At 38.0% G+C, this 21,996-nt stretch overlaps 1 protein-coding gene across 12 annotated transcripts in view; it reads right to left on the bottom strand.

Moving 5' to 3' along the window:
• The window catches only part of PTPRK (protein tyrosine phosphatase receptor type K), a 418,390-nt gene that overhangs the window by 86,309 nt on the left and 310,085 nt on the right, over positions 1-21,996 (bottom strand). For all 12 annotated transcript variants that reach the window (XM_069787404.1, XM_069787405.1, XM_069787396.1 and 9 more), the window contains exons 8-9: positions 10,942-11,244; positions 468-577 (exon numbers count right to left, since the gene is read on the bottom strand). In XM_069787404.1, coding sequence (XP_069643505.1) covers positions 468-577; positions 10,942-11,244 — 413 coding nt within the window. The remainder of the gene's footprint in view (positions 1-467; positions 578-10,941; positions 11,245-21,996) is intronic.

The raw sequence follows: 21,996 nt of genomic DNA, 5'->3' as shown, positions 1-21,996 counted from the left end.
TCAGAAGGTTCATATATTAAATACACTTTAAATAGAACATATATGGAGGTTTCCTTGAAGGGTGGTATCTAAAGACCTGACAAAGCTAAAAAACATTGCTCCAAATTTAATAACCATCTTACTTTCCATGTATCCTTCTCTTCCAACAAAGAAGATTTCACGGATCACAGCTGTCATGGCTTTTGGAAGGGTGTATAGTAATGACACAAGATTTTTAAAACTAGCACCTCCCACGTGGACTGTAATGTTGTTATACTCACGTGCCAAAGCCACTTGACAGGGCTGGGCAGCCAACAACATATGCACAATAATTATGATTTTTGAGTATCTAATCACTACACAAAATCCCATATTCTGTAAATGAAAGCAGCATATAATTGAATAGCTGCCTACAGAGCATCAACATCCACCCCTCTTGCCGCACCTTCCTAGCCCTATCCTATGCTCGTTAGCTGTTTAATGATTACCTCATACTGAGTAATGATGCCATTTGGATCCACAGGTTCCTTCCAGTTGAGGAAGATCTTATCTTCAAAAGGAGTTCCTTTCACCGACTTGGCAGGTATAGGGCCTGGCACTATGAACAAAATAAAACTTTTAAAAATAGGAAATTCAAGAGACAGAAAATTTAAAGGGATGACAGAACATCCTATTAAAAACCAAAGTGAGCGCGGGCCTATTTTTATTAATATTCATTCGCATGCAAAAGGCAACGGTAGAGAGTATGAAAAAGCACTTCAAAGCGTATTTTGTCATTCACAGTGAGGAGAGAGCATGAAGTTGAAACGTTATCCGCACATATGGTTTTCAAAACTTCATGCAAAGTCAAATTGTCTCGTAGTATAGCCAGGGGAAACAGTTCAAGCTAGATTACAACTTCAGGGAACATCACTGAACTCTGTAATAAGCATATCTTAGGACAAGGACTACATGGTTTTAAAATCCTTTTAAAAAGAAAAATCAAAGGCAAGGAAGAGCCTCTGTTATACAGCATCTTCCAAACGAGAGAAATGATTACAAAATAGTTTTCAGTCACCCCTTCTTATGATTTCTTGTTTTAAAAGAAATCCTTGTTTAAAGGGGGGGGGCTGGGCACAGGGCAAACACAGCCCCTCAGCTGTCCCTTCTTTCAGCCACTGACGTGCTTGTGCTGCAGAAGGATCAAAACTGCTTACTTCAAATCTTTCTAGTAAGAGACATTTTCAAAGCTGGGAACTGAACCACACTAAGGTGACCCCACTTTCTTATTTTAAACGCAACCAATATCGCTGGTGTAATAACAAGTCTGAAGTGTCACCTCAGGCCTCTTTGCCTGAGTGATTCACAGTACCTGGTAATCCCATCAACACCAGGTGGGAGCACTTAGTTATCTCCCATTTCAGCTTACAAGATATTTTTGCCTACACATACGGTTCCTTTTTAATCACAGCAGCTCACCTAGGTTTGAACACACACATGCTGAAAGAAGAGGATGAGGATAAAAGAGCACCTGAAGAAACCCTGAACCCAAAGAAACACCCTCCCCCCTCAAAAAGCCAAAGTTGCCCAAATCTGCAGTCTTTCAAGCTAAAATGTTACTTCTATTTAATATATTGACATATATTTCTCTCCCCTTCTTAATCAGCCTATTTTCTTCTGCATAACTTTCAGTGAGCCTCACACATGACAATTCTTGGTTATTAATTATCAAAGCAGACTGAAGTTTTACAAAGAGTAAAAATAAATTAAACCCCACTGGATCAAAGGAAGCGCCAGGCACTGTGCTAGCAGCACCAAGGAGTGGTCTGTCCCAATAGTGGGATTTATTTCAGTCTGCATGGAAGCTATAAATGATGATCTGACCCTTGGTACAAACAACATAATTTGGCACTTTAATAATAAATTCATGGAGTCAAAAAAGCCCACAAGCAAACAGATGCGAGCTTCACAGAAACTGTTCATCCATCTGCCCAATGAAAACTTAGAAGAAGTTAACTAAAATCATACACTGCTGCTTTGCTTCACTGTCCCAATACAAACTGGGCAGTGGATGAAGGCTGACACACCACGACAGCCCCTGTGTGCTGTTAGTGGCATTGAGAGACTTGCTGTAGGCAACGCTTTGTTTTTCATGGGAATGCTCTACTGTTTTTCTTCTCTACATCTCAAATGAGGTATGAATATACCCTGACGCACACGACATTTTGCTTGGATGACGCGTGCACACATGTGTGTGTGTGCGTGCATATACATCTGTGTTTGGGAGAGAATAGAGGAATGCACTGGGACACGCACACAGAATATGAAATTTAACATTAAAGCATGTTAAAGCAGGTGAGGTAAAAAGAAAACAGATACAATTGCTCAAAAACCTGCAAAATACTTTTTGCGTGGTGCTTTTAAAGAACATGTTTCATATTCAATTGAAACTGGGTGCAGGGCTCTATGTTTGAGGGTTGCATAAAGCCGCCTACATTTTTTGTTTAAATGCCCAAGTGGGAGAAGCCTCTAGGCTCATCGCATCGCATGACTGTGTTTTCTTCTCCTGCAACATAAAATTCGTTGCTTGTGGCAGCAGCAGCAATGTTAAACTGACTGGAACTACATGATCCCAGTTAGTTTCATGCTTCTCTTCCCACTGCCATGGGAAGGGCACAAGAACAGAAGCTAGCACAGCGATGAGCAGCTTGCCGGGAATCCCAGTAAAAATAAGGTCAGAAAGTAAAAGAGAGCAAGGGTCTAGAGAAAGAGAACAGTAATTCCCACAAACCTCACCCAGCCCCACAAATTCACCAAAAATGAAGCTTGGGATCAGCTTAAATTATTTGAGAGCTCAACTGGAATTAAAACAAAGAAACAAATAAAAGTTCAAATGCCTAGAAAAAGGAATATAAATTAATTTTAGTTTGAAGGACTCATTTTGATGGGTCTGAAGTTATTTTTTCCCTTCCATTTTTCAGTTCAACCACAGTAAAAACATCTTTTAATTGCACAGCTTTGCCAAAGGGGCAAAGGTAAGTGAGGAAAGAGAAAAGCAGAAGCAAAGGAATTTGCTTAAAGAACAGAGTACCTGTGAGCAGGCCCACACATTCATCAGCCAGGTTAGTCCAAATAATGCCTAAACATCCTCATTTGTGATTTTGTGTCTTTGTTCTCAGGTCAGTATTAGTTACAAACAGAAATTTTAAGAGGGCTGAAATTAGTAAAAAAACCCCAAGCAAACAAAAATCCACCAACAAAAGAACAACAGCAAGGTAACCTGTTGGTAACACTACTCTGTTACAAATTGTTACTCTGATACAAATTGCATCTCTCCATGTAGACAGCGATTGCTGTCTATTCCCTACAACTCCCAGCAGGACTCTAAGGACTGAAGAAATACCTTAAACTTCACCTTCCCAATGCAGTGTTAAGAGCCTTCTCTTTTATACGCTATTTAGCAAGGACTCAGGTGAAAAACAGCCAGGTAAACATCATCCTTGTGCTGATAATAGCTCTTGGAAACTTCCTCACAAACAGCCCAAAAGGCTTTCTTCAGCCTTGTGTGTGCATCTCCAGAAGCCCCATGGCCCACCACAGTGCCTCTTTGCTGCCTTCTCAACTCTCATTCTTCTTCCTACGTGAGCTCTTGCTCTTCTCCTTGAACTTATGGACAGTCTATACTAAATCAAAACACTCAAGACTATTACAAGTGTATATTAAGGTGAAGTACATTGCTTAAGATTCCCTATCAATGGCCAGGTGTCTGAATAATTCAAAGAGTGTAAGTAGCTGCTAGAGGAGTTGGACTCGGACCTTTTGGCCTCTGCACCCTCTCTTTAAAAAGATTCTGGTCCCATTGATTTTCTTTCCATCTGCTGACCTTGTGAAGTGTGACCCCAGTCTCTCTCAGTGACAACAACAGTAAACACTTTTCCTTTCACATGCATTATTCTGTGCTAAACTTCCAACACATAACAATTTACACTTATCTGAAGAAGGGAAATCCTTCAGGTGAGTTTAACTGTATGGGTTTCAGAAGAGATTTTGAACTTAAGCAAAAAAAAAATATCGTTTTTCCTATTAAAAAGTATACAACATAAAATGTACATGTATATAAAAGTGACACAAAACAAATTCAAAGGGAATTTCAGCAAGGTTTTATAGTGGAAACATCACAAGCTCTTCTTCCACGATTTATATGCATCTCCAGACCCCTTTTAATGAAGCTATATATTCATATAGTGAAAAGCTGATAATCTTTTCTTCTATATACCTGTGGGATGGTGGACTTTTATCAATATTATGCATAATAAAAGTACCAACCATCAATCTGACGTCAGACCAATTCATTTTAGAGCAATGTATTTGCATTAAATTACGTCACAGTCACAAATAAATTGTTATTCACAAATAGTGTCACCTAAACCTTGTTCTACACTAACTTAATGGGAAATTTATATTACAATACATTACTTCTGGAAGAACAATGTATTAACTGACACCAACCACTATAAAAATGAATTTATATTGCTTCAGTTTTCCTGCTACAAAATAATGAAAGCGCATGTAAACAGAGTATTTTTATTATCATTATACTCTGTGAAAGCTGTGCATAGTATTATTATGCTATATGGTAAAGGCTATGTGCAGATATATGCACGGTTATACTGGGAAAAATTCCTTTGCGGTACTCAAAAAGTAAAGCGTATCAGCAGCAAAACTTACAGCCGTTCTCCGAAGGTAGGTGCTTATTTTCAGGAGATGGTGACAGTCAATCTCTTCTACTGTTTAAATGTTAGAAGCAATTAAAATGGCCCACCTTTCCATTGGCTTTTTCTGAGGGATTTACCATTTTAACTTCATGCTTTGTTACAAGTCGAGACTAAGGTTTAAATAGAAGCAAATTTTATGTAATAAAAAGGAAAAAAAAAATCAGAATTGCTACGAGTTGTCTTTACCATATGAGTATTCACACCAAAGGCGATGACAAAAATGACTTCTTTGGAAATCGCTTGAGTTGCACCATTCGCAGCGAAGAACAAAATGCTATATATACACTGGGCCACGCTCCCTGGGCAAAAGCCCACAGGTCGGCGTCACCCACCTGGGGCCACTGCTGGACTGTGCAGGCACGGACCTGCTCACGCCTGCGACGGGTCCCCGTACCTTCCAGCCTATATACAGTTACTAACGTAACAAACATAAATGCTTACAACCAAGCTACTGAGCAAGCTAACAGAGGCTAATCAGTCTCAGCGGCAGTGGCACTTGCTGTAGATGTTGGCGCAAATATCAAATGCGGTTAAATCCACGAGTTCTGGATTTGCTGCATTTGGGGCCTCAGGCACCTAACACAGTATTTTGTTTAAAGGCTTTTTACACCAAATGCTGACTTCAGTACCCCTCATTTCTGGGATTTGGAAACGTTTCTCCATGTCAGGGTGAAATAATCTCACATACTCACATACCTTATAACTTTCTAAAAATATGTAAATCAATATTCAGAGAGTGCTTTCAGCTAGCACACAGTTTGGGAATAACAGGAACTTGTGGGCCCAGGTGGAAGCCCGCATTCCACTGCAAACTGCTGAAATAGCCACTAATTCTGGCCTTTTTGCGGGCATCCTTATGTCAAACACACTGTTTCAACAAAGCACCTCATATGCAATATCACTTTTTCAGCTACAAAGCTTCTAATATAGGTACCTAAAGGAAATGAAAAGTAGGAAGTTGTTTCAGCCAGGGTAAATAATTCTGTGTTTCAGGGCCAATTTTTCCTGAGCTATTAATATAAAACCTAGCTCGTATTTCTAGTCTCTGCAATACCTTAAAACAGCTTACTTCATTTGTCGTTCGTTCAGTGTAAGCTTAAAATAAATCTCTGCTAATAATTTCAATATTTTTCTTACTTTCTCACAAATCAACTTTTCTGATGTCTTTAAAAAAAGCGCTCGCGTGTCTTTCTGCAACCACTTTTTCTCTCTCTCGATTATACACCGATAGCAAATCTTACCTACCATCTGAAAAAAAAATTGGGGTTATTTTCACAAGCTGAGGGACAAATAGGCCTTTTATCAATGGCAGCAGGTCGGTTATAATCAGTTTCAGTTCACTGCTGCTAAAGACATAAAAATTCCTCCCTTATTTAGCTATATTGCCACTAAATTTTGCCACTGCTTATGAAACCTAGGTTACTAGTCTCCCTTTTAGATCAAGGACTGAGGTCAATACCTTTAGCAGCAGCATTTATGGACAACTTCACATTGAAACTTTTATCTCTTAGTCATGGGTTTCTCTTTATTAACTGCAACCATTTGCCAATTTTTTCCTAATAGGATTAGTATACCGGGTTCACTTGACATCCATGCATGTATCACTCAGCTACATGAGTTAGACATTTTTTTGAGACAGTTTGCCATTTCAAGCAATCTTTGCAGCCCTCCTTTGCTGCATCAGACATACTGCCTGCTCGTCTTACTGCATTAACTTTTCTCCCAGGTGGGCTATTTTTATTACTTTTAAAATGCTACTAGTGGAGTTTTATGTCTATGTTTTTTTCAAAGCTCCTTGAAGCATTGTTTGTTTGTTTCCTTTGATCAAAGCATATTTTCTACCTCTTCTCCCCCCAACCCCCAATATTTTCCTGATGTGCCAGAACAACTTGAAAAAGCACAAAGGAAAAAATGCTTCTCATAGCAAATAATAAATGGGGGGGGGGGGGGGGGGGGGGAGGGTGGTGTTGGGGTGGGTGGGTGTTGTAAAGGCAACACAAAACTTACTCCTGTCAATCACAGAAAAATACTATATTTCAACTATTTCCATAAAATCCTCCCGCCTGAAGCTGGTGGAAGATATTTCTTCTTCACGCATTTAGACAGTACACAAAGTGTTTCACTTTTTAATCTTTTGGTCCTCTAATTATAACATCTCCCCCCCTCCTCTGCTCTTCCCCAGAGTGGTGCACCTGCTGCAGTTTTCCCAGGAGCATGAGTAATGGTTGGACAGTTGGTGTCTTAACCCTGCATTGTAGCTCTAGGTATCTCTGCACAGAGCTGAATGAGCCACACTCTCTGAACGATCAGGGGGCCTCGTTTGTGTCCAATGAGCGTCTCCTTTGGCTCAGACCAAAGCTTTGGTATCCTTTAAGGCCCCAAACGGGTACTCACCATATTCCAAGTGATCTTTTTCAATTAGTTGTTTGCCTGCTGTTAGCTGACACACTCCCTTATGAGTTATAAAATCACCATCAAACACTTTGAGCTTCATGATTTGCTTTTTCGGTAGCTGCTCTCTGAGAGCTAATGCCACTATTCCTGTTAATCCACTGCCTTTTGCATCTGGTTCCACTTAAAAATGAAGGAAGCATTTATCTGCTTTAATCCCATTCACCATCCACTGCTCTTAAAAGGGGTCCCTGTGAGTTCGCAACGTCCTTGTGAACAGGCAGCTCCAAGAACGCGTGCACACTGCTGATTCATGCTAAGTGATAAATTCACTGCTGATTCTTGTACTTTGAAATGCCAAACATCATCTCTGCCCAGCGTGTATGCGTCCCCAGATTGTGCGAGCCTTCCTTTTTCCTTTATCAAATCCTTCAAACACTGTCCATCTCCTAAACAAGGCAGGTGAAACAGTGAGTCCCTGTTGTTGCACAGATAATGCTGAGTACCCAGGTACTCAGAAGAACTTTCTCCCAGATCTTAGTGATGGTGTGATCTCTCCCCAAAGTGAAAGATGGTGTTTCACCCATGAAACACTGACAAATTTGCTTGTTTTCATCTTCTTTTTGCAGAACTTGTTTAACAGTGTACTGCTCAAGGGCTTAATTTTTACGTGGAATACAGCTCTTTGCAAATTACTATAATATACTTTAAAGATTATTTCCATCTATCCAAGTTAAATAGGAATACTTAAAACCACCAAGGATTCAGATGTAGCTCTGGTCAGAAAGGAGGCTATTTTCAGACTTACAGTCCTGGCTTTGCTTTCTTGCAGATACTGAATTACAAGCTATTAAAACCTTCATTTGTCAGTCACAGCCTCAAAGGTCTGAAGCACAGCTTCTGAATCTTACCCTGTTCTTCTACTAATTGTTTCCTGAGTTAATTCTGCTCCTGGTACCACACACTGCTCAGTTATCACTCGCCACTCTGGGAGGTCTGGCCCAGCTATGCAACCTTATATAAATGTGAACCTTTGTGAAAGACAACCAGAGATCCTCACTGTCTCAGACCATAGCCCCGCAAAAGTCCAAGATCATCTGCATTTAGGAAATCCCAGAAGTTCAAATATGTGTAAATCTCCTAGCAGAAGGGAGGAGGTGAAATGAAGGAAGAAGAGACATGAAGGGAAAGATTAAAACAAAACAACAACAACAAAAAAGAAAGGGACAGAGAGCTGGAAGCATGGGGAAGATGGACAAAGCAACAGAAGATGAGAACAAAACGGTAAAGATGCAGAGAGACAGGAAAATATGAGGTAGACACCTTTAATGAACTCCAACGGTCTATGAAGTTTTTACTTGATTAGCAGATCCTTGTAAGAAAGAATGTCATAGGAAGAATGCTACACTACAGAAAAGCTAACAAAAAGTTAATTATCTGTTGTCATCTGGAGTTTTCAAAGTTTCTATTTATGAAAAGTACACAATGTAAGTGCACAGTTTCATATAATCATGTAATCGGTGGCTATTTCTAATTAATGTTATTTGCAAAAATGTAGGAAAATACTGTGATCGTCTATTTTCCATCTCATAAATGAATCACTGATAATGCCCCCACTATGTAATTATCATTATGGTCATTCTACAAAACCTGCAAAAACCATCATGACAATGAAGTTAATTCTGACCACATGTGAAATATGTGGGGCACAGACTCATGTATCTTCCTGTAGCTTTCATCTTCTTAGTCCGAGTCCTGCTTTAGGCTGCGAACTGTGTTTAAAAACATTTTCAGACAGATACTTGATCATGGGACTAAACGAGCAGCATACACATAGGCAGTCAACTACAGAACTCAGTTTACTATTGCTATGAGAGTTCAAGGAGAGACACAGGTGTGAATACTCCTTTGATCCTGAGACGGCTGAAAGCCCTCCATATTGCACATTACTTGCATGCTCCGTATTTTGAAATACATGATAAAATGGACATAGACTTTCAAACCAATCAATAATGCACAATTAAAAATCTGCATTTAATTTCCAATAGTATCACTGAGTAGACCTCACGAGGCAATTTTCAAGTCACAAGCATTATTACCTCCAGTGCACCTAAATATAGGTACCTTTTAAAATTTATTAATCCCTCTTTGAAAATAACATCTGCTTGAAACAGTTCACCTTAGCAACTTTTGTTCACTGGGTGAGGCTTTTTTTACACTATGGTACCTCTGACACCAAAGCTGAATCTAAACAAGTTCACTGATAGCACACTGGCGTGCTAGCTTGAGACCAAAACCTGCCCTGTGTGCATCATTTTCCAAGAATAAGCCACAACAAAACTAGAAGACCAAATATATGCACTTGACTCTGCTCTTGACAGGCACTGCTATAGTGACCAGCCACCATCTCTGCACATCTGACTAGATAAAGGCTATGAGAAAACATAACCTTTCTTGAAAACTCAGTTAAAAAGAAATAGAAAACCATTTTCTATGGACATAACAATATTACTACTACTTTTCATTTTTTTTTTAACCTCAAGGAAAATAGCAAGCACAAATATCTATAATGTAAACACAGGTACAGAAATAATTCATCATGGATTATATTTAACTTTTTAAAAAAGTAATGCTAAAATTTGAATTGCATGAAATATTCTAGTTCTGTACTTGTCAATAAATCTTCATGTGATGCACCTATGTCTCTATAGCTCTCTGCAGCTCCTTATATTCTACCTATTTAATAAGCTGTTCTCTCTTCTTTATTGCAACAGTAAACATATTCCTCTTCTATTTCTTGTAAAATTGAGAATGTATGGGGAAAAAGTGCTACCAGATTCTAACCTTGATTGCTATCTATATATAAAGCTATACTCTCTCCTCCATTTTACATGCAAACACACTACCTTTTTCAATTTTATGTTCTTATGTATCTATACTCTTACATTAGCCCAAGTATTCTTTTTTTGGTTACTGATGGCAGTATCTGTTTTCATTTTGTGGCTGTAAATATTTTAATGAAATCTAAATATAAGAAAAGGAAACTAATATTTCTCTTTACTACCACATTTTAAATAATTAGGGAAAAATATCTATTTTTATTTTAATCTCTTTCATACCAAGATTCATAGCCTAACCACCAAATATCACCGTTAACATCTGCATCTATTCTTTATTTCTTCCTAACTAAGATAAGTTCAACTGTCTTGTCAATGAAACTTCATCGAGAGAATTTTAAAGAAGAATCATAGAATATCTCAAATTAGAAGGGACCCATAAGGATCATAGAGTCCCATTCCCAAGTTGTCAAAATAATACTTTAATCTGATGGGTGGCTTTCAAACAGTTAACAGATACTATATACTGTAACCTGCAACATAAATTATTGCTCAAATATATTTGCTGAAGAGGTTTTAAATCTTGAATAGATTCTTTAAGCACTGAACTCAATATTTAAATTCACAGAATTAAATTAATTTTCAAATACTACACCTAATACTGTGAAGAAGCCTTCATCTAACACCACCATGTGTTTCTTGTCACCTCTGTTAGCACATTTTTGAAATGACTGGGAAGCCATCCTCCTTTTTCTTGCAAGAGAGAGATTGAGTTTGACTTGTGTTACATGGACAGTTTGGGATATATATGCTGGGTGACAGGTATAATACTTTTAAAGCTACTGTTTTAGGGCTAATTAATACATTAATAGAAGAGAACTTCCATCCTTTGGGACACATATTGTAAAACACAAAGTCATTTCCTTCCACCTGTCTAGACTGGACTTGGCTGTAATTTCTATAACAGCATTTATGCATACCGTCTTCATCTGTCTGGATAATGGTCTCCTCGCTCTCCTTCCTCCCTTCTGGGTTGGTTAAGATCATTTTGAGGCTGACATTCGTGTATGGAGGCAGGTGATCCACAACGTGCTGGGGTGCTTTGGGGTCCATGTCCAAGCAGTCCGCCTTGCTCTCGTTGTGTCCGCAGAAGTAGTGGTAGCATATAGTGACATTGAAAGTGTGGCAACGAGTGATGTTGTAGCCCAAAGATTCCCAATCCACAGCAATGTGTCTGGCCTGGATCTCAGCAATCTTCAATGTTTTTGGTGTTCTCATAGGTTCTAGAAAACAGAATATAATGAAGAAAAACATTGTTAACATTCTTCATCCTTGCACTGAACTGTAACCGGTAGATGATGCCTCCAGGAATGTGAAAGCAAAGGAGATGCCCAACAAACGCAGGCTTATTACTGGAAGTATCATCCTTTGTACAAGTAGCCCGAAGGGAAAAAACCTGCCAGTCTCTGTTTTTTTACTTCATTCTTTTCTGGCCTCTCTTTACAGGTTTCAATCAGAGATTAAGACTTAGCAACAGTGAGAAAAAGAACTGCTAATTAACAGTACAGCAATTCAAAGCAACTGAGAATACAGGCAGCAGATGCAAGAAGAGTGACCAAAAGGCCACCCAGCTGTCACCGCTGGCTTCCCTTCTTGATTACCCCTTTACCTTTTTTTTTTCACCTGCGTAAATTACATAATACCTCATAATGGTAAAGAGTCAACATTCACTACACTATGATTTATCATGCCACCAAGCAATACTGTATACTAATTATACTAATTACCTTACTAAGCTAGCAGTTATAAAAATGATGCAGATATTAATTAATGTTTATTATTTTAGTAATGAAGCTATTCATTCAAGCAAAACCCCTCAGAAATATTACCAAAGATGCTTTTGGATATTCCCATTGTATCCTGCTTCTTTTGGATCCCCAAAATTTTGCCTGGACATTGCTCTGAGCTGGTGACCTCTGACCTGCTACCCAAGCTCTGCGGCTCTTCACACATGCATTTCCACCAGCAGAGCACATGATGCTCCCCAAGCTGTCATCAATCTTTCATTGTCTCTCTAGTGCATTCATTCCTCATGCAAGACTAACTTTTATCGTCAAACTTAATTAAAATGATTACACAATGAAAATTATGACTATGACTATATATACTAGAATTTCACTGGAAATATACCAAGGGGATCTTTATACTCTGCTAATACCTCCTTCTTCACCAGAGAAAATAAAGCCTGCTGTAGGTACAGATTCAGCCTCGTGCCCTTGCTTCTGTAAGGTCAAAACAGTTGAGATTATTCAAGGAAGTGAAATATAGGATTTCTCTTTCTGAGCATAACAGCTCTTTGTAACTTGCATTTATTAAACGAGAGTCCCAACCAGGCTAACAACAAGCCAAAAGCACAGATGGTATATTGAAATAAGGAAATGTGAATCAGTGTAATCTATTCAGCACGCAGTTTGCCAGACAAACTGCAAACATTTAGTTTCAAACATCAAAACAACCAAATTCTAAATATAACATAAAGGTATTCCTAGTAACATGATGAGTGTTAAGGATTATAAATTGTGCCTATTTGTTTCCATGATCTATCCTTCCCTTTCTGGATTTTGAACAAGCGTGTTCCCTTTGCCCTTAAGTACCAATTTATCATATATATGGTGAAAAATACAAATGAATAAGTAGACTTCCTGGGCAGTAGCTTTCTGAACGTATTGTGTACTTTGACAGTAGAGATCTGAAGCTGAAAGATAGCATTGAAAAGGTCCTTGAGAGAAAAGAGACTTGAAGAGAAGGAGGAAAAAAAGGGGCTTTATAGAGTAAACAATGGCTGGTGCTTTAGCAAGTACAGACAGGTGTGAGGCAGTCATTTAAAAAAAGTAGGAACACAGTAGATCTACTGAAGGAGCTGGTAAGAGTCTTCAAAGAATCAGTATTTCCTTGACTACTGCAAGCACTTAGAAAAAACCTGAACACAGTCAGGTGTCACAGAGGAAGAGAACTGCTAAAAGAGGAAAAAAGTATATACATTATCAGCCTTTTTCTCATATGAATGACAGTGAAAACCTAGTTATACATACTCTGATTTAGAGTTTGAGGCCTAAAAGAGTAAACATACCAAGGAGGTTTTGTATTATAGGCTTATTTTTCCTTCTAAAATGCAATGATTCTTCTCATTTTAATAATTTCCTCTTTATTCTATTAATCCAGGTTGTGCCTTCAACCACCCACACCAGAGATGGAATTCAAACCTGAATTAAAAATTTATTGGAGTCTCTAAAATAAATACAACATAATACATATTGTCTGGCCATGAAGGTTGAAGCTATTAATGTTTGAAGCTGACTAATCAGTAGCAGAAAATGCACTCCATTTTCATCTTGCTTCTTTCATGACAAGACTTAAACTGCGTTCACGCTATGCTGTACAGCACTTTCAAAAGAGAAGAAAAAAAATGCTTTGTTAATCTTAAAGAAAAATTATTTTACAATTCTATGCAAATTTTACAAATGTGTCACAGTATCAGAGGAGACACTGAAAAGCATCCTTTATTCACCTGTCAAAAAGGAAAGAATGAAAGACAGAGTGCGATCTCGCTTTCTCACAACTATTCCCTTCTTTGGCAGAAATTAAACAACTTCTGCAATATTGAGATGGTAATTAAAGTCTGCAGAGTCTCTCAACAGCTTTGGTAAAGTCTGCCAACTGTCCCACTGCTCCTAAAATGATGCTTTAAAAACACAATTTTACTCTCACTTCTGGGCAACATTTGTCTTGGGGATCTCTAGAGGTAAAGAACAATTGTTTTAAACTACCACACACCACAAAGCCTCCATCTGTAACACCTCGGTAGAAAGCAATCTTCAAATAATTATTTTTCTCAGATAAAACACTATTGAATTTTTGAGTAGGCTTCCCAAAATCTCAGCATCTAATTAATAACAACTTTGTTCTCAATGGGGGCAAAAAGTAGTGCTCATCTGCTGTTTTTTCCTTTTCCCATCCTACTTTAGGGTTTGCATTTTACTGAAACATTTCCTTAATCCTACTGGGATTTAATTTCAATTCATGCATTCTCTTCTGATCTCTGGGTACCTTTTCAATTCTGCTAATCCCAGTAAATCAATTTACATCTTGTCTTCCCAGTTGTTGTTTTCTCACCTTTCCTCTTTCTGTCACATCCAGAACTTTTATCCAAAATACATGGACATTCAAGCCCATGACTTCTCACTTCTTTGTTGAATTACTCATGTCAAATCAGCATTCCCTATGTCAAAGAGGGAAGAAATAAGACTCAAAATCTCTGTTCATTCCTTAACCTGTCAGCTGGAGTTTCAGTAATAATGGCAGGAAGCACTTAATATTTTCCAAACATTAATCTACCAATTACCCCTATGAGACAAGTAAGTGGTGTTGATCCTTTTCTTCGAGGAGAAAGAAGACACAAAAAGGTTAATAGCTTGTTCAAAGCTACAAGCTGATTTACTGCCAGGGCCGTAAGAAAACTGAACGGTAGCCCAGCTCCCAGGTCACCTGCGCTCCGGCCACCAGACAGCACCGGCAAGCAGCAGCGATTTAGAGAGCTCATTTACACTTTATTTGCCAGTGCTTCCACAGAAATGCTAACTCTGCTCTGGAATCCTAGTTCTTTTTCAAAAGAGTATTTGCAGATTTTCTTAGAACAAGCTTGAAATGCTAACAGTGGCCAGACACTAAGTAAGTATCTGAGCATAAGGACAAGTTATTTGAAAAATGATAGTTTGGTTTATTCATTTTGAAAGATTTCTTGATTGAAAGCTTGGAACTTGAGTGAAACAGCATTTTTTTTGCATTAGATCCTGTATTTAAAATTTTGGGAGGAGGTATTCATAATTTATTTTTTCAAGTCTTTTTCTCCAGCAGAAAATATATTTAAGACTGGAGGAAGTTCCTTGTGGTGACAGTAGAAAGCACTCAGGGCTTCTGCTGTTGCAGGAAATTCAATATCGTGTAACTGTATCATATTCTCAAATGCTAACATCCTGAGTGGCAAAGTCACATCTTCCAACAGAAATACGGCAACGAGGCATATGGAGGATTTGGTGGTGGTGGTGGCAGGGTTGACCTTTAGATCCTCCCAAGCCCCTCTGCTGATGGCAGGATCCTTTCTGCCAGACCCTTCCTGCCCATGGGCTGCTGCTACGACCTCTACCCCATTCCCACCTCTGCTTATGGCCAGCTTCTCTCTCTGCCCTTTGCTCTCAATGCCTGATAATACGCAGCTCCATTATCTTCCTTCTCCTCAGCCTCTCTTTATCTCTTGGCAAACGAATACTACCAAGCGCTCGCTGACTCAGATCCATCATCTGATCTGACTGTTTTTACTCTCACTGAACCAATTAAAACCAGAGGCATTGGGAGAATATCAAAAGAACATAAAAACACCCCAGAATAACAAGAGATCTCTACACTTATACAGATTAGTAAGTCCTCATTTCTTATCCAGAAACCACATGAAATAACAGAACTACATGCATGTGGCACTAACTCACAACAATTTATGGATCAAGAAGATTTAACCCAACTTTATGGGATAAAATAAAGAACAGCTTTAGTAATTCTCCAAAGGTTAATAATCCAGGGATAGATGGCAAAAGGGACTGAACCTGTTGAGCCCATAGCACCTCTCAACTGCAGGATGATTTAATAAGACGCTCCAAATAACATAAAATGAAATTCAATTTCTTTAGTGCTTGATAAGCAACACGTGATATGACAGGTCACTATCAGAGCCTCTTTGTAGCTATTATCTTCACTGACACAGAGATGGCACTGAAAACAAAAGCCTTCACAGTTGCAGAAGCAGCAAGGTGAGAGCATGCATTTCCTCAGAACCTATTTTTAATAATAAGTATTACCCTGCTGCCAAATCAGAGACAAACAGATGTCCTGAAGTTGTGACAAAAAATCCCATAAAATGAGGCTAGTAAAGCATGACAAGTCCTTTGCTTTTGCTGCCTTTCCTCAGAAATCCTATATGTTGATTGCAAGACACAGTTTCATTTCCATTTACCTGGCAGGGGAGGGGGGACTAGATCTTCTGACTAGCAGACAGAACACACATTTGTTTGCATGAAATGGGAAACAATCCAACAAATTTTAAAGCACAAACATTTCCGATAAAGAAGGTGCTTCTTGAACACCACCGTATACTGTCAATATATTGTCTGTGCATACAATTCTTTAATTGGGGTTGGCTTTCGGATACTTCCCCCCACCCTTGAACTCCTTCTGGTATGGCATTACACTTAGGAGCTGACTTAAAGTTTCTGCTTTAACCACACTGACTGAAATTCATAACAAGTTTGAGAGTGACCCAGGTCGCCTTCATTGGTGACACAGGAAGCGAAAACTAACTGGACTTGGAGGGTGAGTTAATGCATAAATTTGCATAAGGTTTGAGGGCACGGCAGAGACATGTGGGGCTTATATTAAATAAAAACTCTGACATACAAAAGCAAATGTATGACAATTACTAAAGAAGTAGAGTAAATTTGGTTTAAGATAGTAACCCTGTAATTTAAAACACAGTGTTTCTCACAGAGGCTCTTTTAATTATCTTGCCCTTACATTTGAAAATAAAAATGACATAGAAGAAAAAGAAGTCCTCATTTTTCTGCTAATATTCCCAGTTTGAACAGCCACTGGAATTCCCCAGACTCTTCTTCTATGAGAACATGTGCCTCTCTGTCCTGTGGCTTCTCCTCACCTTTCCAGGATAGGTCTCTCCTTGGCATGTGGGAAATAAAAGAGGATTATTCTAAGATATCACTCTGGCTCCTGCTGCTTCCTTGGTTCATGCAAGGTTCTACAAAAACAAAGTGTTCCCAAAACTCAAAAAAAAAGTAAGAGTCCTGCTGCTGTGAAGAATTCTGCTAAAAATACCCCTGATAAGAGCATGGAAGAATGGTGTGAGTGAAAAACCACCAGAGGAAGTACAACCTAAACCAGAATAGCTGTCAAACGTGCAGTAAGAAAACAATAAACAAAGGTTCCTCACCTTGCAGTTGCAATGCAGTTGCATTACTTTCAATTATTACCTCTGTTACTAGTGAATAATGAATCACTTAGAAAGGTTTTATAGAGATACTAAGTTCCCTCACATCATAAACTTGGTTAAGATTGCTGTATATAGAAGTGTATCACTCATTGAAAAGGACTGGACTAGAGTCATACATTTCAACAGACAACCAAAATCTGAGCAAGAACTGTGTGCATCGACTGTGATCACTTCTGCACTTCTGTGGGTGATCCACTGCCTGTCAAAGGAGCATCGTATAGTTATGTTATGAACAAAGCTAAAAAAAATCCCTAGGTAAATGAGCTGTCCTAGAATATCCATGATGAAACTCCTGTGTTTCAAGGATTATTAATCTACAAATCCTAAAGAATTTAGTTCAGACTAACTCCCAATAACTCCATTATTTAACAATATGATGATACTACAGGAAGACTCAATTTATTCAGACATCCTAAGAATGCCATGCATTTCAGTCTTATTTCCTTGAACCAGTCTGTCTTTATGACAGAACAATTCTTGTAAATTGTATTCAGGTTTCTTGTCTGTAACTCTGGCAGATTTTTGACTATTTCTAAGTAGAGTTAAAGGACAGCTTAGAGTTAAAGGCAAAAATCAATTAACAGCACTGGCCTCAGTCCTTTAACAACTACTTAATGATAGTTCATGAACTACTTATCTTCACCCAGGGACTCTTTCCTACCTACTTATGTGTATTCCAAGCCAAACCCGCACAACATCATATTACCAACTGGATCAATATAGACTTTTCATATGGTATTGGAATAAGTTATTATTCCACATATTCCAGTGTTGGAGTATCTGCATTCCTTCATACTCAGAATGTACAAAACCCAGGACACCTGTCATGTATGTAAATACAGGTTGGAAAGTCTAACTGAGGTACTCGGGGGTTTTTGGGGTTTTTTTTGGTTTGTGTTTTTTTTTTTTTTTTTTCCCAAATCTAGTTCCATGTCAGCAGTTTACAGGCCTGACTTTAGGCAGCCAAATTTGAAAACTCAGGCCTTCCATCTTTTTAAACTTAGAAGCATTAAGAAACAGTGAACATCAAAGAAAGAGAAATCAAAAGAAGTTGACAGAAGTCATACAATTTGAAATAATTTCAGCAGTCTGACAGAAAATGAAAAATTAACAGGTACATATTCTCACAATAAAAATCAAAGCTATTACTGGGCATCTCCTTTCTCAGATGTGTAACATACAGAATACAAACCAAATATGGATGAAAACAGAAAAAGAACCCACTTTGTGTACATTAGTATGTCCATCTATTTGTCATGTGAAATATGAACCCAGAATAAATGAAACAATGGCATTTATACTGTACTAGCACTACAGATTTATTTTGTTGCAAATGAAGATTGTAATGCAATTGCATGAAAATCTATGAGCTTTTTCTCTTTTCACTTCATCTAGCAACTGACTTATTAAACCAGTTTACAAATTTCTTATTGACCACATACCTCAGGGGAGCTGAAGAAAACATCTGAATTATTACATAGATAATCAGCTGTACTACACTAGCTTCAGTAGCAATGAGGGGATTTTCAATACATTTTAGGATGTATCTTTTTGGATGCAAAATATAGCTGTCCCTGCTTCAGAGGTATAGTAAAGAGATGAATATAACTGCACTACTGACAATTATTTGCTCATTCCCTCTTGATAGTATGTTTATTCTGTTGCCTCCATGCATGATTAACAGTTTGTGCATCCTTAGCATGTAATCAATAGCTGTGAAGTCTTGTATTAGCTTTAGAGATTAGATATCCCTTGACAATAAATTCCATTGATTTCTCCAGTTTAGTTTAGCTGCAGAAATCCACTTTTTTTTCCCCTTTTTTTTTTCCTCTGAGTTTAAATTAAAAGGATATATAGTCTAGGAGGAAAGAGGAAAAGCTGGCATGACCTCTTTCAGCTCATTCCTCCAGATGAACAAAACCTATCTGGTGGCATAAAACATGAATCAGCGTGTCAACAAGCATCAGAGTGCAAGAGTAAACACAGGGAAAGCCTGACATTACAAAGTTCCTAGGAAACCTGTCCAGGACTGCAATGGTGAAGTTTAATTGTGTGAAGTCAGTTACAAAATTAATAGTGATGGGGAAAAAAAATGAACCTTTGATATAAATATTAGTGACATGGATATATTAAAACAGAATGGAAGACTAATCATCTAAAACAATAACAATTATATTATAAAGAATATATTAAAAAAGAATATATAATATGTATTTACACACACACATATATACTTTTAACCCACCTTACAAACTTTTATTTGAATATAAATCACCAGTTTGCTTAGATGATACATTTTTCATTTCTCTCCAATGCACATTCATAAACATCTTTTTATGGTTTTGTTTACAAACAATATATTTGGGAGCTTAGGATGTTATGAGTATTATGCAAAATGCTTACATTGGAGTAGGGTGAACAAGCAAAACAAGAGTTTTCTGTGGATATCATTAGAGCTTCAGTTCCTTTCTCCTGTATATAAAAATTTCAGTCCTCCAAGTCAGGCAGCATAAATACCACCATACGAAATGAAGTGACCAAATGTGAAACACAGTCCGTAATAAATAAATAGTAAGCACAGAAGAGAGACTCAGACTGTGAATAAAGCTAGTGCCACATTCACCTCTGATGACTAAGAATTGAAAACTGCAAGAAGTAATCACAATACTCATTTATAACTTTTACATATATGTGTGTGGCTATACACATACACACAGATACTTGCACACGTATGCGTGTACGCATGCATTTCCCCACATGCAGATAAAACACCCAGCAAAATGCATCCTCTCTCTCTGCACACCTACTGAAACATTCTCAATCCCATTTGCCGCCGGTCCCATTTCCCCCCATCTGGTTCCTGCAGCCCCTGGGGCCGTGGTTGAAACCACCTACCCTCCAGCCCACTCCCTGCAACCAGCAAAGCCTGGAATTTCGATCTGGATCACAGCCCATGAACTCACCCTTCCAACGATGTGTTTGTATGGTAAAAACGAGTAGTAACTGTATGTTCCACTTTGCTCTTGCTCTGCCCCTTTCCCCAAATCAATATATACCTATATATCTGTCATATTATGTATACATCGTGTAGTGATATGTATCTGTCATGTAACGTATATGATAAACCTCGGCTGAAACAAAAATTCATTAAGTGCCTTAAACCCAGACTGTATCGTATAATGCATCTGTTGTCTGTCTCTTGTCCTGCCAATGAGACAATTCTGGTACTTATCTTTTTTTTGACTCCAAATGTCCAAACTTGGGGCTTCTGTTGTACAGAAAAGTTTTCCTTAACCAGTTGGAAATTTATTTAATGAATTGGCTTTATTTTCTTCATTGGTTCATATAAAGTTACGAACACAAGTTGAAAATACAGGAAAGCTTGTTTTCTTCATAAATGCAGTCAAAAATAACACAGGTGGCAAAAAAGAATTCATCTTATAGAAAACCAGAAAGTGTTTTCAAAGGCACTCAGAACAAGGTGGCAAACAGCAAATTCTTTTTTAAGTTAGATACCTGATTACCATGAATTTTTACCACCTTTGAATTTCAATGAAACTTTGTTACTTAAGTCACTTGACCACCTGTGAAAACCTATGTACAGCTACAAAACTTCTCAATCTATTTTTCACTACCAATGCCAAGTAACTATCAAAATGTAATACCTATCCCTGTGTAAGGAAACCTTTTTCCTTATGCCTCCAGCACACCTTAAGCTGCTATTTCTTTACAAATATTTTATACAAAAAACTTTCTGTGCATTTTAAGCAACCTGATGTCTATTGAACTGTCCCTTGATGTAATGATGAGAAAAAAAAAGTATTATTGAGTAAATGGGCAAAGCACTGTTTATAATTTGCTAATGGAACAGTCATGAAATATTCATTAGAAAATACAGTCCAAAGTTGTTAATTTTCAAGGGAGTTGTTTTTTTTTTTTTTTTTTCCCCCCTCCCTGAAAACGTCTTTAAAATGTTTGTTTTCAGAAAGGAAAATGATGATAAGGAGTATTTGCTTTTTACATCGACTTGTGTTGTCTGGGCAGAACTCACATGGTATCATTTGCCTTTCCTACCACCCTCTGGCTACAAAGGTTTGCAAGGCCATTTTGGGAACTGGGACCTAATACTGCAAACCTTTTGTTCCTGGAGCTGGCTTCACTCAAAAGGAGCAGAGACCTGTAGAAGTGAGCTCACGAGCACCTCTTCTCTACTGTGAAACAGGGCCCTTGTGACAAAGAATGCAAAAGCAAAAATGCCTTGCTTGCAAACAGAAGCACTGGCAGGCTGGGGAAGTGCTTTCTAAAATAGGCTGTGAAATCTAAATAATATATTTCTATTTAATATTTAGCTGCATAAAATACTCTAAAGAAATTGCCCTGCTGCTTTACTTTCAGCCAGCCAGTTTCACAAAGCTATTGTTTCCTGTCTAAGCAGAAACTTGGAAAACATAAAATAACTTACTACATTAAAACAAGGTAATTTATTTTAGAAATAATTTTCTCTTTGCAAACTTCCTTTGAACACTTGTTTATTCCATGATCCCAAGACACAAAAAAGCTTCTAAAAAATGACCCCAGAGTACTTTCAGTCGACAGCAAAGCTGGATGAGTGAAACAGAAAAAGGTGGCAAACCCAGCAGCTTACTGGATGCAGCAAAAGAAAAATAATTTTAGATGCTGTTGATAGTAACTTATTCTCCTTTGAAAATGAGGTGTTTTTTCTAAAACGTGACTAATTAATGAGCAATTGATCTGGCTTTATACAGAACAGATGGTGCAAACCCAACAAACCTAGTTTTCATTCACATGCAAATGTAAAGGATTAGGTCTTCACTTGCAGGAGTCACCACTCTTTACTATGTGTTTTCTTATTCTAAATACCCATCTAGAGATCTATCTAGTTCAAGCTGTCAGTCATATTCAA

Source organism: Haliaeetus albicilla, chromosome 7 (genome assembly GCF_947461875.1).
Source record: "Haliaeetus albicilla chromosome 7, bHalAlb1.1, whole genome shotgun sequence".
Lineage (NCBI taxonomy): Eukaryota > Metazoa > Chordata > Aves > Accipitriformes > Accipitridae > Haliaeetus > Haliaeetus albicilla.
Note: the sequence above shows the minus strand (reverse complement) of the source record. Positions and strands in the feature narration are given on the sequence as shown.